The following is an 18825-nucleotide window of genomic DNA, read 5'->3' on the forward strand; positions in this document are numbered from 1 at the left end:
GTTTTTTGAATAAACATTTATTAGCTAAGTTAATTAGCTAATTAGCTAATTAACATTCTGAGTTCCTTTCAAAAGTCCATCCCATCAAGCTCTGTCATTTTGCAGATGAAGAAACTGACCACAGTGAATTGCGGTGTATATCAAGTCATACACGTGGCAATGGCAAAACTCCTTGATTTCACATGACTTAATTTCTCTTTATGGTATCAAATCACATACTCCCTTTTTAACTCCTTGTCTTCATTGATGACAGCCGTTTTTAAATCTTCAATCAGTAATTTCTTCTTTGGACTAATACTTCTTGCAAATCTGCATGGACTTCCTGTTCCATAGGATTGAAAGCTGCCCCATCCCCCTTTGTTGAAGTTGGCCACTGTTCTGTGTCCCACTAGGAGTCCTCACGAGGCTGTCTCACTCCTCAGTAGTCACACAGGGCTCTAGTGGGCATCTAGAAGGTTTCATTGAATATTAGGGTCTTCTTTTGATGATTTCGTCCTTATTGAAGTGTTGGGTAATGTATTTATTAGGGTGAGGGATAAACTGTTTTAAGGAGATCCAGCAATACACTGAGTTAAAGAACAATCTTTCTCACATCACCACCTGCCTTAGCTGCCTGCTATTCACCATCATCTATGCGGTAGCTCTGTCTTCATGTCTAGGTTTTATTCAGTGGGAAAGAGAAAAACAAAACCATGTCAGGGGCCTTAAGCCTGGACCTGGCGGTGACACATGGTAGTTCTGACATTCCACTGGTGAACAGTTCCTCATGGCCATCCCGAACTCCAAGGCAGTGTGGGGTGTGCCCTAGCTAAGAAGTCACTCACTATTCCAGCTGCAACTCTCTTTCTGTGAGAAAAGAGAGAACAAATTTTGGTGGGCAGCTAACATTTTCAGCCCCAGTCCCAATTGCCTGTTAGTGCTTTATGGAATTAATGTTTGCTTTCAACCTTCTTTTTATCTTTTTACACTTTTCATGTAATATATCTAAAATTTGATCTTAGTCAATTTAAATACTAACCTATATTTAAAATAATGATAAAGATACTTCTTAAGTAAATGAATCCAAATTGCATGTGATTTTAGATACTATTTTTATCTGACACTGTGGCTGTTCATTTTCCTTAGGCCCTCTGGGCAGCAGATTACTAGGGCTTGCAGTATATTCATATCTCTCAGCAGTTGATTAAATCTGAGACTAGAGCCTTAAGAATAAGGGCTCCTATTTTTTGTGTGTTTTCGTTGCCGTTTTATTTTTTAAGTATATTTTATTGACTATGCTATTTCAGTTGCCCCATTTTTTTTCCTCCTCTTTATCTCCCTCCATCTTGTATCCCTACTCCTACCAGCATCCAACCCTCGCCTTAGTTCATATCCATGAGTTGTCCATATATGTTCTTTGGCTTTTCCATTTCTCATAATATTCTTAACCTCCCCCTGTCTATTTTGTACCTACCATTTATGCTTCTTATTTCCTGTACCTTTTCTGCCATTCTCCCCTTCCCCCACTGATACCCTCCATGTGATCTCCATTTCTATGATTCTGTTTCAGTTATAGTTGTTTGTTTAGTTTGTTTTTTGTTTCGGTTTTTTAGGTTTGGTTGTAGATAGTCATGAGTTTGTTGTCATTTTACTGTTCATATTTTAGATCCTCTTTTTCTTGGATAAGTTCCTTTAACATTTCATGCAATAATGGCTTGATGATGATAAACTTCTTTAGCTTTATTTTGTGTGGGAAACACTTTATATGCCCTTTCATTCTAAATGATGGCTTTGCTGGATAGAGTAATCTTGGATGTAGGTCCTTGCCTTTCATGACTTTGAATACTTCTTTTTTTTTAATTTTTAAAAATTTGTGTTCAAGTACAGTTGTCTCCATTTTCCTGCCATCATTTTCCCCACCATTTTCCCCATTTTCCTCACTGCTTTGGTGAGCAGTGGGGCGCACCAAAGGGCCGAGCACAGCACAAGTGCACTATAGCCCACCTCCCCTGGTGCCATGGTGCCCTGACCAGGCAGGCCCATTTGCAGCAGAGTGGCCCCCTCTTAGCTTCTCAACTTGTGTGACATACAGAAAGCTGGGAGACAGTTCTCACCCCACACGCCCTTATCTCCCACCCTCAATCTTTCCCCACTTTGGCTTTGTCCATGGGTCCTTTACACATGATCCTTGATGGCCCTTTCCCTTCTTTCCCCCATTATTCCCCTTTCCTCTCCCCTGTGGTTACTGTCAGTTTGTTCTTTATTTCAATGTCTCTGGTTATATTTTGCTTGCTTGTTTGTTTTCTTGATTAGGTTCCACTTATAGGGGAGATCATGTAGTATTTGTCTTTCACCTCTTGGTTTACTTCACTTAGCACAATGCTCTCAAGTTCCACCCATGCTGTTGTGAAGGGTAGGAGCTCCTTTCTGCTGAGTAGTATTCCATTATGTAAATGTACCACAGTGTTTTGATCCACTCATTTACTGATGGGCACCTAGCTTGCTTCCAGCATGTGGTTATTGTAAATAGTGCTGCTATGAACATTGGGGTGCATAGGTTCTTTTGAATTAGTGTTCCAGGATTCTTAGGGTATAATCTTAGCAGTGGAATTATTACCATTGTAATATTACAATATTTCTATACAGTACTACCCTCTCATCCATGGGGGTTTCCAAGACCCCAAATAAATGCCTGAAACCAAAGATAATGCCAAATCTTATATATATTATGTTTTTCCCTATGCATACATATTGAATGATAAATTTTGATTTATAAATGATTCCTGGTAAGAGATTAACAACAATAACTAATTACATAACAGAACAATTGTACCAATATACTGTAATAACAGTAATGTGAATGTGGCCTTCTCTGTCTCTTAAAATGCCCTATTGTACTGTGCTCACCCTTTCACTTAAAGGAAGCACTTTATGATTTCTCTTTGACATATTCCAATTGCCAGCATCAGTACTTGCATTTGGGGGCCATTATTAAGTCAAACAAGGATTACTTGAACACAAGCACGGAGATACTGTGACAGTCGATCTGCCAAATGTCTACTAAGGGACCAACAGGTGGTGGGTGGCATGCACAGCATGGTGACACTGGACAGGGTATGATTCACACTCTGGGTGGGATGGCAGGGGATTTCATCACGCTGCTCAGAAAGGCACGCAATTTAAAACTTAGAATTGTTCATTTCGGGGATGTTCCCACTGTGCGTAACTGAAACTGCAGAAAGTGAAACCGTGGTTAAGGGGCACGACGTTTTGACAGTGGCAGGAAATGGTGTGCTGCCGTGGGGCGCCCCAAAGGGCAGAGCACAGCACCAGCGCACTGTCGCCGGCCTCCCCTGGGGCCACGGTGCCCTGACCAGGCAGGCCCATTCGCAGCAGAGTGGCCCCCTCTTAGCTTCTCAACTTGTGTGACATACAGAAAGCTGGGAGACAGTTCTCACACCATCACAGAATTCACGAAAGGTTGGAAAATAATCCGCACAAAGAGCAAAGACTACAAATCCTTGAAGTCTACGTGGTGGCAAAAAGAAATGCCCTTGAAGAATCCAAATATGCACAATTTTTATACTGAACATAAAGAGTGGTTGTACCAAGCTACAGGTCACTGTTATAAGCCTGACATAGGGTTTTAGATTATACACAAATGGCAATTCCTTCATTATGCAATCCATCTGCTGTTAGATTTAAATTCCAAAGAACTGCACTACAGCTATAAAAAGGGTTATATTTGGTCTTACTGGAATAATACAGTTTATTCCTGTATGGTGGATTTTTTTCTCTTGTTTCTTTTTAATTTTTTAAAATTACATTTTGATGGTGCTATTACAGTTGTCCCAATTTTCCCCCTTTTCTCCCCTCCACCCAGCCCCCCCAACTCCCTCAGGCAAACTTCACACCATCCTTCATATCCATGGGTCATATGTATAAGTTCTTTGGCTACTCCATTTCCTATTCTCTTCTTTACATCTTCATGGCTATTCTGTAACTACCTGTTTGTGCTTCTTAATCCCCTCACCTCTTCACCCATTCTCCCACAACCCCCTCCCATCTGGCAGCCACCAAAACAGTCTCCATGTCCACGATGCTATCTCTGTTCTTCTTGTTTGCTTAGTTTTTTAGATTGAATTGTTGATATGTATTTTTTATTACCACTTTGTTGTTTGTACTTTTGATTTTCTTTTTCTTAAATAAGTCACTTTAACATTTCATAGAGTAACAGGTTTGGTGATGATGGACTCCTTTAGTTTTTTCTTGTCTCAGAAGCTCTTTATCTGCCCTTCAGTTCTAAATGATAGCTTTGCTGTGTAAAGTAATCTTGGCTGTAAGTCCCTGCTTTTCATGACTTCAAATATTTCTTGCCAGTCTTTTCTAACCTGCAAAGTTTCTGTTAAGAAATCAGCTGGCGACCTTATGGAAACTGCCCTGTAGGTAACTAGCTTCTTTTCTCTTGCTGCTTTTAAGATTCTCTCTTTAGCTTTAACCTTTGCATCTGAATTACAGTGTGTCTTGGAGTGGGCCTCTGTGCATCCATTTTGTTTGGGACTTTGTGCTTCCTTGCATGTCTATTTCCTTCACCAAATTAGGGAAGTTTTCTTTCATTGTTTTTTCAGAAGGATTTCCAATTTCTTACTCTTTCTCTTCTGGCAGCCCTATGCCACAAATGTTGCAGCACTTGAAGTTGCCCCAGAGGCTGCTTACACTCTCCTTGGTTTTTTGGATTCTTTTTACTTCTTGTTGTTCTGGTTGATTCTTTTTTGCTTCCTTATGTTCCAAATCATTGATTTGATTCTTGGCTTCATCCACTCCACTGTTGTTTTCCTGTACATTGTATCTATTTCCATTTCCATGTCACTCATTTCTAACTGGATCTTTTTTATGCTGTTGAGGTTCTCACTAAGTTCCTTGAGCATCCTTTAACCCATGTTTTCAACTCTGTATCTGATAGATTGCTTATCTCTCTCTTGTGTAGCTCTTTTTCAGGAGTTTTGATCTGTTCTTTCATTTGGGCCATGTTTCTTTATCTCTTCATTTTGGCAGCCTCCTTGTGTTTGTTTCTATGTATTAGGTAGAGCTTCTATGGCTGCCTATCTTGGTGAGATGACCTAATATAGCAGATATGCTATAGGATCCAGTGGCACAGCCTCCCCTATCACCCAAGCTGAGTACTTGAGCTGTGCCCTTCATGTGGGATGAATACACCCTCCTCTTGTAGTTGATCCATGATTGCTCTTAGCAGGTCAATGACAGGGATTTATCCAGGCCAGTCAAGTGCAAGGGCTGACTGTGACCTCTGACCACCAACCTCTGCCCTCCATTGAGTATCAGCTGTGCAGAGGCAGGATGGTGGTGCTCCAATGTGGTCTGTAGCTGTCCAGTGGGTGCATAGGGTCTGGGGTTTTGTTGGGTGGTGCAGGCCAAGATCAGCCCCCACCTGAATTTTGCCTGAGGCCACCCTGCCTGGACTATAAAGCAATCTGAGATGGCTGCTACTTGTGCTGGGTTTGGAGATTCCCAGGCAAAGCCAAGCTGTGAATATAGGCTGGCTGCTGCTAGTGCCATGCCTAGGGCCACTTAGCAAGTAGTACAGGGGCCTCGGGGCTCAGTGAGGCTGGCTGTTGCTCATTTTATCAGATTTAGGGAGTTGTGAAATATGAATCAAGACCAGCCGTTCATATGGAAAAGTCTGTTAACAGTGTGGGTGGACCCATAAATTGAATGGAATGGTGTCTTAGGGGATCTCCTGGGTGGGGTAAATAGTGTTAGCTAGATGATGGAGTGTCAAATGGCACCCTCCTGCCAGCTCTGTGGCCCTGTGGCAGGGGAGGGTTCAGAAAAGGGACAGTGGCCTCTGCCCATCTTTCTGCCTGGGAGAACGCTGTCCCCTAGCTCTTACCTTGATGCCAGGTATTTCATTTCCTCCCTGTGTGCCACTGTTACCTTTCAAGCTGCTGTGCTGGTGCTGGAACTCAGAGGGAGTGAGTGGGTTGTTTATGAGGAACTGTGTGGGGCTCCAGAAGTTATTTTTCCTGACTCAGTTCTTCTATTTTTTGCAGCCAGAAGTTTGGGGACTTATTTTTCTGGCATTGGAACCCTTGGCTGGGGACCTGGTATAGGGCTGGAACTCCTAGCTCCCATGATATCCCTCCCAAATTTTTATCTGCCACATGTGGATGTGGGACCAGCCCTTCCCATGTCTCCTCCTTCCTACCAGTTTGGATGGATGTGGTTTCTTTAATTCTATAGTTGTCAACTCAATTTCTGATGGTTCTGAATGATGGTTGTTGTACAATTTAGTTGTAATTTTGATGTGGTTGTGTGAGGAGGTGAGCCATATTGATGTGTGCTGCCATCTTGACCAGAAGTGCATGACGGAATTTTTAAGGTTCATCTCAGTCTTACATTTTGATTTTCTTTTGCTTTGATATGCAGCTCCAGCATGGCGGAAGAGGATCCATATTTGACAGGGCATGAACAAGTAGGTATTATAATATCATCTCACTGATAATTTTTGTAAGTATATTCATATTCTAAAATGTACAGAGGTAACAATAGTAACTGCTGGGCAAACAAACTTGGTAAAAATTTCTTCTATATTGTTTTTTCAATTTCACCGTCCCTGCATGTAAGGTCAGAGAGGACATGTCTTATAAAATGAGTGACTTAAACCCTGCTGTCACACACATCACTGCATAAAGCTTCTATGGCTACCGGTCCAATGATAACTACTGTATTAGTGTCGTAGGGCTGCTGTAGCAAATGACCACAAACCAGGTGGCTTAAAACAACAGAAATATATTTTCCCACAGTTCTGATTAAGGTGATGACACGGTTGGTTACTTTCAGAAGTTCTGAAGGAGAATCTGTCTCATGCCATTCCCCTGGCTTCTGGAGGTTTCCAGCAATCTTGGCATTCCTTTGCGTGTAATTGTATCACTCCAGCATGTGGCCTTCTTCCATGTGCATCTCTCATTTCTCTGTATCCAGGTTTCCCTCACTTTTTCTCTGGTGTAGGCACTGGCCATTGGGTTTAGAGCCCATCCTTCTGGGTGACTACATCGTAACTCGATGACATCTGCAGAGACCTTATTTCTAGGTAAAGTCACATTCACAGGTATAAAGGTTTGGACTTGAACCTGTCTTTTTGGGGGAAACACAAAATATTTATTTAAACTTCATCGAATGAGGAGACAGATTGGTATAGCAAAAAGACCTTTTGGACTTAGAATTTGAAGGTCTCTATGTACATGCTGGCTCTACTAATGAGTTCTTAAAACCAGAGGAATCACTTAGCACCCTCTGATCCTCACTTTTCTCCTTTGCAAAAGAGGAGTTAGCGCCCCACCCTGACAGGTGTTGAAAAGACTTAGTGGTCGATGAATGTGCTTTGGGAGCATAAAACTGTTTGTTATATTAGTGGTTATGAAGATGTACCAGTGTCCTTTTTTTCTCCTAGTTTTTTACTTGGAAGAATGTGAACCCTATAGAAATATTTAAATAGTGCAACAAATCTTTGTGATTTATTAGTATTTTGCTTTTATCTATATATTTGATATTTATGTATACAGTAGTTTTATGCTCATATATATGTTAGGTGAGCCATTTGAAAGTAGTGTTCAGACTCTAGGGTAATTACAATGGCAATATTAAAATTTTAATATAATAATTTAAGAAGTTTATAAACTGCTGAGTTTTATGCATTCATCAGCTATTTGTTGAGGCATTCTTATGTAGCAGAACATGGGCTAAGTAGGGCATTACAAAAATAAGTGATACATAAACCCTAATTTCAAAAGCTGTTTTTCTAATAAATACAGTGACATAAGAAGCTTCATATGGTGATAAATACTGTAATAGTAGTCGGCACAGAATGGCACAGATGTGTTTGAGGGGCACTGCTTCCTGCTGCGTGGAGGGAAGAGCAGAGTTGTGCAGGGCTCTCCAAATGAAGTCCTGGTAGCTGAGATTCGGGAGGTGTAGTTAAACAAGGAGAAGGGACGCACGGCTCCAGGGCACACCCTGGGCCGAGATTCGTGATCTTTTCACGCTTAATCTTCAGTGGCAACCACCTAAAAAATGAATTCCCCAAATTTGCACATGTAAACAGTCAATCAGAAAAATAAAACCAAAAGTGAAATACTTTTAAGGGGCCTAGTTATTGCTTTTTATAACAAAATAGACTTACCTAGCACTCATTATTCTTGATGATGTTCTGATTTAGAAACAATGAGTGCGTTGCTTTTTACATTAAGGTGCTTCTTCTGAACTTCGTTGTAAAAATGGTGAGAGGATAAATCTAGAAGTGTTTTCATTGATTATAGCATGAAAAACATCTGGCCACTCATATGATCAAAAACCTATGTTTTACCTTTCGTTTTTAGTATGCCATCTCTAACAATTAAAGGCAAAATCTAACCAACATCAGAGTTGATTATTCTTGGTTTTAGACCATGCTTTCCTGTTTATATACAGGAAATCTTATCAACAAGAGATAGTCCTTTATGCCACAGAAGAGTAAAATCTGCTAAAAACATTCATTTCAAAAGTTTTTCTTATGTGGGCATTTTTGTGCTCAGTAGCAGGGGTGTGGCATGTTCTCATATTTCCGTTTTTTTAGGGGAAAAGTCCTTGAAATGTGGGTATTTTCCCCTTGTCTCAAGCTTAATGGTATATATTTCCAGAAGTTTACTTGTCTTCAGTGAGATAGCCTCAGTGTTACAGCATATTGTAGAGTTTGCTCTCCACCTTGAACCTGACACACAAAGCAAGCTGCACAAAACACAGCCTCTGTCTTCGTTGTCTGAAGCGGAGTGTGAGTATCTCTCCTAAGCTGGTGTTTTTGCCCTCTAATCATTTTAACCACCTGCAGGATCATAGGAAAGATTTTGTTTTCTGCTTGGTCATCTTTTCTGCTCTGATACTTTTTCTGCTCTGAGAATACTGTGTAAGGTGGGGCCCGTTTTTACAATAACATGTTTTTTCAATCCTATGTTTCCTTTTCAGCAAACAAAAGCATAGATGAACTTCACTCTTGAGCAGTGAAGTAAAGCACATTTATTGTTCTTGAATTGAAAATCTGCATACCTCACAATGGAATGTGATGTGGTCTTTATTCAAACACTGTTTATTACTCTTTATTTAACTAAGCATCTAGGTTCAACAACCTAGTAATAGGGAGAAAAGGTAAATTGTAATACTGGTTATTTCTTCAAACACCACATCCAGAGCACTTGCCAAATAGCATATCATATAAAGTGAAATATGGTTGGTTTCTATGTTGTGCATGAACATTTACAACAGAAATATGGATTTAAAGTCTCTGCTAAACTAAATGGAGAGAAAACTTTTTTCTTGGGTTAAGTCATTATTAGTAACATATGAAGATAGAATATAATTCTGTCAAAATATATTTCATGCCTAGAAGAAAATATGTTTCTCTTGATACTGTAAAAAATTACCTCAAATGTAGTAGCTTATAACAATACAAAGTTATTCTATTATAACCTGGAGGTCAGAAATCTAAAATCAGGGTGTAGGCAGGGCTGCTTTCCTTCTGGAAGCTTTCATTCCCCGGCCTTTTGGAGCTTCCAGAGCTGCCTGCATTCCTTGGCTTGTGCCTGTGACCCCTTCCATCACTCCGACCTCTTGCTCCTATTGCCACACCTCCTACTATGCACTTTGCTAACCCGCACCCCTCTTATCAAGCCTCTCTGGATAATCCAGGAGAATCTTCCGGTCTCTGGATTCTTAATTTAATATCTGCAGAATCACTTTTGCTTTGTGAGACAGTATTCACACATCCTGGGGATTAGGATGTGGGTGGCTTTGCTGTAATCATTATTCAGCCTACCACACGCACTAAATTCCAGGTCATTTTGCATTGTGCTAGGTGAATGAAAGTTTTAAAAAAGTGAGGGAGCTCAGCAGTCAGTGTCCTCTTCCTTGGACTGTAAGTAATATTTTTTGTTTTTCTGTATATTGTTCTGGACTGACGTCTGATTCTTTCAGGCATTGAAGTTGAATGTCTAGAGTAGGAATTGATTTATTACCATCATAAAAGAAATGTAGGTTTCTGGGATTATGTTCTTATGCTTATATTTCTGAGAGAATATGAGCTTTGTCGTTCATTCAGCAAATATTTATTAAGCATCCACTGTGCAATAAACACAGACTGGGGACCTGAAGGTAAACAAGTGAAGCCAGCTGCCCGAGTGCACTCTGTAGCTGGGTCTTCCTTCTCAAAGGCGTCTGCCGCGTAAGCACAGCCCAACCCTCTACAAAGTTCCCGACGCAAGAGTGTTTAGCTAGGTCTCAGGAAGGCATTTTTGAAATCCCGGTTTGAAATATTTTCAGATTTTTGTTATTTGGCTTCAGGTTTTTTTCCTGTAAATAAGTTTTAGGTGTACTAACTTCAAATGTCTAATACAGTGTTAAAAATAATGATTGAAAATTTTAATTTTCTTTGTTACAGATGTTTCATTTGGATTCTTTAAATCACACAATATTTAATCCAGAAATATATCAACAAGAGATGCCTCTGCCAACGGGTAAGAAGACTCCTCGCTCCCACTCACTATACTCTTGTTTTGCTCTTATTTTCCAGATTTGCTAGATTCTGGATTTGCTAGTAGTTTCTTTTAGAAAGTTAGTGATGTATCTATAAAGGAAATGGTGATTATGTTCTGAAAAACAATCTGTTAATATATTTTCTTGAAACATACTTGCACAAAATTGTTCCATCCCCATTACTGCTAGGTAAATTGTGGCTAATTCACCTAGCAGCGGTTGTTAATACCTGCTAGCAAAGCTTAGAAAGAACTTCTTCACTCAATATAAAAATTCCCCTTTTAACTGATCTTGCTGTCTCTGGGTTATTTTTAACTCCTCTTTGCTTTGTCCCAGACTCAGGCAGTCTTGACTCCTTAAACACTATTTGAGTGTCTGTTGTGTTTGCCAGTTATTGGGGAAACAAGTTTACAAAAATCATGAAAATCAACTCAGTTGTAAAATCATCTTTTAGAAAAGCTTTTAGCTTTACATTCTGACCAGTTGGATAAAACACATGATAATGACCCTTATCTTCCACCCCCACCCCTCCCCCTCCCCCCTGCAGTCACCACACTGTTGTCTGTGTCCATGAGCCCTTTTTCAGATGTGCTGCTCACATCACTAACAGGACTTAACATTCAAAAGCAGTGCGAGCAAATAATGGAAGTTGTATGTAAAACGGAGTTTGGTAATCACTGAAGTGGACGTCAGTTCTTTGATTTGCCAACACTTGCCAAGCAAGTCAACACGTGGACTTGCTTGGCCTCCTTGGGAGACTTAATCCAATTTGTATCATTCTCATTTAAAACTACTGTTGTTTTTCTGGTACTTACTTTTCATTTTTTTAGATCAGAATGTGTTTCTGCATTTTTATCTCTATTATTTCTAGGAGTTCCTGGGAGGAAAATAATCTGTACTCTCACCTTCACTATCAAAAGTTGTATTGCTAAATTTTTCTCTTTACCCCACAACACGTGTTTCCTAGACGGCCGTATCTGACAGCCTGTGAACTGTTGCCCAGCTTGAGCTCTAGGTCAGCTTCCTGTGAAGAACAAGCACATGTCTTGGTAGCTTCTGTGTTTCCTGAGAACTTTTCATTTCAGGGCTCAAATATTTTTCTTAGTATTAATCCTTATTGAAAACATAAAAACTTAGTTCCATTCGATGCCTCGTAGATGCCAAACAGTAGCCCGAGGCAGATGTTCTCATAATGTTCTTATTTCATCAAGTTTATGGATGGAGATGGAAATAAGATTGCCAAAAGAACCATAAGTAAATATTCTGTGGTCAGAGCTTCCCATTGTAGAAATTAATTTGTCATAATATTAGAAAAACTTTTATAATTATACCAAAAAATATTCTTTCTCAGTCACTACTTCATCATTTTTATTGCCATTTTTCCCTCTCTGTCTCAGTAGCATAGTCAGATTTTTATAATCCAAGATGTGTGAGATTTTATTTGTGTTTAAAGGGGTAAAAAGATTACAGAAACCAATATTGTAGTTTTCACATTGGAGTGTTTTATCTTGTGTGTTTCTTGAAATCTAATACTATAAGTAGTTCTACTGCTTGTTGAAAACTGTGGAATATAGTACAGCTGTTAAGTCTATAACATTATGCTCTATTTTAAATTTCTCTGTGTAGTGGGTTACTTTATGGGGTAAACACATGGCCAAAGGAAAATCATCTTGAAAACAAATACATGCATATGAAATCTAATTTTCTAGTTGATTTAACTTTTGAGTATGTTCCCTGAAAGAGAAAAATGACCCCATTTCACTAATAAAATTCCCAAATCTTGAAATTTCACCTCTTTGAAGAAAATTTAACTATTCAGCAAAAATAATAGAAAAATTTCAAGTACTAGAGTCAATAGTGAGTGAGATACACCTGTAACTAATATCAAGTAATACTGAATATCAACTGTAATTAAAAAATAAAATATATTGGGTTGGCCAAAAAGTTCATTTAGTTTTTTTTTTTAATAAAAGGCACATTTTTCATTTTCACCAGCAGCTTTATTGACTTGGATATTTTGAGTATGTTGGCTATCTCCCACGTGGTATAACATCGATTGTTCTCTGTTAATGTCTTGATTTGATCACTATCAACTTCGACTGGCCTACCCGACTGTGGAGCATCATCTAGTAAGAAATCCCCACTAGATGACATGTTCGATCAGTCACAGCTCCTTCTCCATACACTGCGCAAATCTTTTTTTGCACTTCAGTAGGATTTTTACCTTTCTTGAAATAATAAAATATAATATGCCAAAAATGTTGCATATTTTGTTCACCTTCAATATTGAAATGGCTACACAAAAATTCACCAATTTTGATACGTTTTTTAAAATGCATGTTTACATGACGCTGATGTCACAATGCAATCCAACAAAATTGTTTCAGATGAAGTTAAAGACAGCTAAACTCTACTAGAGCCATCTCAGGGAAAAGACCTGACAAACTTTTTGTCCACCCTTGTCATTATTTAAGTAATAATAATAAATGAGAGACTTGAAGTTTAATGTAAATGTGCTCAAACTCTCCTATATTTACCATGGCTTCCAAATACTGCTTTCTTAGAGACCTTTGTTCATAATATATTCTAGAGGGAGTTTTCTTATGACTATATTTGTTACATTGACCTACAAGGTATATGTTACTTGTGTGAAAATATTTCTATTTCTAATTGATCTTACCTGATAAAAATTAAATTCTACCCAGCTTTTAGAATCTTAAACTTGCAATTTCTTTTCTAAAAATGCTTTAAAATGTCCAGAGTTGGATTCTATATAGATACTAGAGATAATTTACCTAAATTATGCCACATTGGCCAGTCACTTTCCATATTTCCCTTCATTTGTATGTTTCACTTCAAATTCAGTAATTTTTCAATTTTTTTCTTTTTAAAAGATTTTTATTTATGTATTCATTTATTTATGAGAGAGGGGGAAAGGAAGGAGAAAGAGAGGGAGAGAAACATCAGTGTGTGATGGCCTCTTGTGCGCCCCCTACTGGGAACATGGTCCGCAATCCAGGCGTGTGCCCTGACTGGGAATCCAACCTGGAATCTCTCGGTTAGCAGGCAGGCACTCAGTCTACTGAGCCACACCAGCCGGCATTTTTCAACTTTCTTGTAAAATTCTTAAATTTGTTTCCTACAATTCTCTAGCCTTGGTCTGATTCATCATAAAACTGAGAGGATAAAAATAATTTTTCTCTTAAGTTAGTAGTTTATTTTTTATTTCAACGTGAAGGTATTTGATTCTTCATAAATTCACTTATCTAAAATAGATCTTAAACTTCTGGCGAAGAGACAGTGAAGATAGAAATGGACACAAGCATTCTCTTAGTTTTTTTTTCGTACCAAATTTTAAATTTACACGTAAACAGGTGAGAAACCCCATGTCTTTATTGCAGAGCTATGGGTTATTACACTGTTAACATAAGACCCCCCTGGGGAGCTTAGGGACTTTCTCATTTTGAAGAAATTTATATTTATACCATTAGAGGTTCTGATTTTCCTTTGAGTTTCCAAAGCCAGATATAATCAGTATTTGGATTAAGCTTCTAGTTCTCTTTATGTTTTTATAATGATTAATTGGCATGCACCTATTTTCAATTAAGTTATTTTCAGGATTTTACAAAATGCTCATGCTTTTTGGGAATAGAGTTTATATCAGAGCACAGTATTCGGAAGTTGTATATAAGCATCAAAAGCTATGGATTAATTAGAAAATCTACCATATCTAGTAGACCAAATTAAATTTGGGAGGGTGGGGGAACAAGCTAGAAGTTAGGGAATGAAGGCAGTGTTTATGGATTCAAGTAAGGAAAAGGAACCAGAAACGCAGTGTAAGGAAAAGCAGACAGCCCGAGACCCTTATCTGTATTTTACACTTGTGGGTGCCAGCTCAGTCTCGACTTTTCAAAGGAAACACATTCCCTCTGAGGAAAAGAAGTCAGTATCAAATGATGTGAGGCAAAATGAAATGTCATAGAGTCCAGGAAGTTGTTGCTGCTTTTGACTGGTGTTCATCCCATTTTTAAGATGCTGTGTTAGTACAGGATTGTGAGGATGTTAACATCTGCTTAACCAAACATCAGGCCTACTGTTGGGCTGTGTGATGTACCGTCACCACTCAAGGAAGGTTTATTTATTACGGTTTTCTGAAGATGTAAGGCTGTTAAAATACAGATACATTTGATATGCAAATGAGGATCATATGTGGAATTTTAGCTAAAACATTTTAATTGAAACCTCTGTTTAGAAATATAGTTTGTTTTTTACTTGCTTAATATTTTTACCAAATTTGAGAAGCCTCACATTCTTTTGATTTGTTTGTTGTTTTTGTTTTTAGCAGATGGCCCATACCTTCAAATATTAGAGCAACCTAAACAGGTAAGAAGATTAAGGGGATGGGCACTTTCTCTTTAAATGTTAGATCCATTAGTCTAATATTAATATCTTAAGCACCAAAAAATAATAACTGAATTTTGTGAAGGAAGTAGCTTATCTAGAAGGCCAACCTCATGCCCACAGATGCAACAACTTCATTCGTCTATTTTACATTTCTCTTAGTCGTTTTTCGGACCGTTTTGATCCAATATGTAGTTCTGTAAAACTTCAGTTAATTATAGATCTTCAGTGTCTTACCACCACCTTTGCTTCACAGCCACTCCTAAAGAAGATAGGTTCTTTCCGTCATATCGAAATACACGTACATGCAGCTCACATATACGGAGTTAACGTCCATCAATCATGTCCGTGCATGTGAAGTACTTATTAGCCTTCCTCTTACCTTTAGTAGCTCCAGCCTTTTGTGTTCTCTCTTTGGAACACGTACCCTGAGATACTAAAACCACCCATGGGAGATGGTATCAGAATGGACAGTTGAGATCCCTCCTTTCTGGTATCAACTTTAGATTCAGCCCCTTTGGAGTCAGGAGAGGAGCACTCTATTTTCTCAGACTCTTCCTCTTACCACCTCCAAGTCTGTGGATAATATTTATTGGAAATTGGATGGGACCAATGCTATGGAAGAGGAGGAAAGAGAATCCTTAATATCTGCCTATAGACTTCAAATATTAGGGGACAGAAGTAATGGTAGAGCCCTCTACAGATTGAGGACAAAGTTCAAAATCTCGAATGTATGTGCTTAGATTACCAAATCTGTGTGAGACTCAGGGTGTGCATACCTGCTGTCTTGGAGTCACATCACCCAGTACCTTTCCTAAATATTTTTAGTAGCTCTGGTGAGTGATTGTAGCACTTTTACGTGTTGTAACACTTAACAAATGCTAACTAGGTCAAGAACTTACGTAAATAAAGCATTTATTGTGGTTACTATAGTCATGACATTATATATGTATTTGGCTTTTGGTCAAATTTAAAGGATATAAATAACGATGACCAAATACATGCCTTATAAGGCTGAACTTAGATAAACGGCTTTGGCGTAGGGACTGGAATGCTATGTGAGACTTTGGGGCCTTGTTCTAGTTGCTTGTAGGTGACACAGCCCGGCTCTACCGGATGCCAGCATGACCTTCCTTTGCTTATGTCCAGTTCCATAATAGTAAGGTTGTATCTAAGGGGCTTCTTACAGGAGGTCACCAGTTCACTCAGATTCTCTCAGGAGAACTTCATCCCTAAAATTCTGTGCAGTGGAATGGCCTCCTGGAAATTTTTCTGTTGGAAGATCTAAGTAATTTCTGAAACTGACAATCCAACTAAAAATTGTTTGTCTGCATACCAAAAAATATGTTTTCAAATATCCATTTTCATAAGTGTAGCACTACAATGAAAATTTTAAATGCAGTTTATTATTATAGGTCTAACACTTAATAAGTTGACATTTATAATTTACCTGAAGAGTTATATATTTCCAAGCTTCAACACTTAATTCACTGTATGTGGAGGTGTGAAAGCTCATCTGAGTAAAACAATGTGTTTATTTACCAAACTGATGTTATTTTGATGTCTGGCTCCAGTGAAAGTATGAAGGTTGTATTTAAGTCAGACTTTCTGACCTGGTAGATGTAGCCTTGCCTTTGAGGTTGATGACTCATATTAAGCAAATGGAGTTACTGAGATGAATGGCTGTGGATTTGCAAGCTTTTAATCTCAAAAGTTTAGAATCAGAAATGCGTATAGACTATGCATTTCAAGAGATCATACCTTCCTTTAAAAAAAACAGTAATTAATTTCCACTCTCAGGTTAAAATTCCTTTAGAACTTTAAATACTTGTATGCAACCATGAAAATATACTTTTTCTTAAACTTAACGCAAGCAATTAAAACATGTTTCTTTACTCATTCTATTTGATACCACTCCCAATAAGATATAAAAGATATATATGCATATATTTTTCCAAGTCTCCTGAAGGAATTTTGTGATTCAGGACAATGAATTGCTTTATTACATTTAAAAAAATGAAAGTTAGAAAAATGAAATCTCTTTGCCACAATTGTCCCCTGCTCTGACAGAGATAAGTCATTGTATAGTCTACTAATCTTTAAAATATCCAGTTCCATTGCGTGTTATTCAGTGGTAATTATCTAATACTATTTAAAAACTGTTAAAGTTGTATTGAAATTAAATAGCTTTCAGGTAAATTTCCACCATTATTCCGGAGGCTGACTGTGGCAGATGCTGATGCTTTTTCATGCTTTTAGAAATTTCGTTAAATTTTAAAAATAAGCCAACAGCCCTTGTCTACAAAAGGTATAGGGCTGAATTTAGAACTTTTATTTAGTTTGAATTTTTTGAGAGGCAAAATAGAAGAATTGTCCCTAAATGACTAAGTTCACTCAGAAGCCTCCCTTAGTATTTAAGCTCCACTGTATGAATTGATCACACGCTCCAAGCCTGTGTGTGACTTGAGCTCTCCTTCACTAGAGAGTTTACTTCAGGCCATGTTCATCCCGTGAAACGTGCTCTAGGGCTGGGCCTCTTTGCAAAAATCAGGAAGGTCTCAGCACAGGGACAAACAGTTCCAGATGCCAGAGGTTTAAACTGGTTCAGAGCCTCTGGACCACTCAGAGATGATTTCCCAAGACTCTACACGAGGAATAATGAAATGCAGTGCAGTCCAAGGAGGAGCGCAGAATTTTTACACTGGTCAGTGAGCTCAAAGCTATTAGAAGCTCTGTGCTTCCCGGCAACGTAGTTGCTGTGAGTGTGCAGGGCAGAAGGCCCCTCCGGCTAGTAGTGGGTGAGCAGAGCTCCCCACAGCCCATGATCTAGCACTGTTTAAAGGAAGTCAGTTCCACAATAAAACGAAATGAAAGGTGGGATTATTACTTAAAGTATTGTATATTAACATACATTTTTGGCCAAGGGGAGAATTTGAAAAAAAAGTCTGGTTAGTGACTGTATAATTATAAACGACGAACACTACCACAAATTGATTTACGTCACTATAAAGTTCAGTCTTCCAGGAAATGTGTTGTAAGTTCCCTTAATATGATGATAATGAGATCCATTCTCATAATTGTCCATGTTTTATTCTTTGTATGCACATAGGTGTACAAATTATCATTGTTAGCCTTGTAAATCATACAATGTTAGAACTAGGATAGACCTTAAAGATAGTTTAGTTCAGTCTCATATGAGACATAGGTGTTTTTCAGCCCATAAGGAGTTCACACAGTCGAGACTTCTGGCAAACTTTTCATTCATTTACAACAGTTGTAAAATTCTTGAGTTAATAATACCTGATTTTGGACTCTTTCAGTTCAATTAATGTAGAGAGCTTGAGCTTCATAATCATAAAATCAAAACTCCTAATCTCCTGAATTATTGGAAGAAGCCAGCCAAATGTGTTCTACAACACTGATGTGCAATGCTTAACGAGTCACTTCTGTATTCTCTCCTGAACCAACTGTAATCAGAGTAGATAAAGGAATTCCTTTAAGTGAGAATCAAAGAAGCATAACTTGAAGTAGTATGGCCAAGTTCCGAGCTTGGCGGCAACAATTTGTGATGAAGAAGCTCTGTTTCAAACAAGCTGTGGCATGTCGAGTCCCAGGCTAACACTGACTCTTCAGCCACCCCCTCCCCACTGCGCACAGCAGGAGGGTGTCTGCAGGGCTGGGAAGGGCTGCAAGCCACAGCTCCCTACACAAGTGCCCGTGAACCCCAGTGTTCATAGTAAGGTTATAGGAAAAGTTGTTCTCATTTACCCAGTCTTTCCCATATTTCTTGGTTTTTTTCCTCTCTCATCTAATAAACAAAAGAATTGAAAATTCGTGTATGAGTTTGTCCTGATACTTTGTAGT

General features: G+C 38.6%; 1 protein-coding gene across 4 annotated transcripts in view; it reads left to right on the forward strand.

Moving 5' to 3' along the window:
• The window catches only part of NFKB1 (nuclear factor kappa B subunit 1), a 128428-nt gene that overhangs the window by 23426 nt on the left and 86177 nt on the right, over nt 1-18825 (forward strand). For 2 of the 4 annotated variants that reach the window (XM_037036236.1, XM_037036237.1), the window contains exons 2-4: nt 6427-6472; nt 10466-10541; nt 14903-14943. In XM_037036236.1, the coding sequence (XP_036892131.1) occupies nt 6434-6472; nt 10466-10541; nt 14903-14943 (156 nt within the window). In that variant the 5' untranslated portion in view covers nt 6427-6433. The remainder of the gene's footprint in view (nt 1-6426; nt 6473-10465; nt 10542-14902; nt 14944-18825) is intronic. The other 2 variants (XM_037036233.1, XM_037036235.1) reach the window with 2 other exon arrangements.

Source organism: Sturnira hondurensis, unplaced genomic scaffold, assembly GCF_014824575.4.
Source record: "Sturnira hondurensis isolate 20B ecotype Veracruz unplaced genomic scaffold, ASM1482457v3 Scaffold0022707, whole genome shotgun sequence".
NCBI lineage: Eukaryota > Metazoa > Chordata > Mammalia > Chiroptera > Phyllostomidae > Sturnira > Sturnira hondurensis.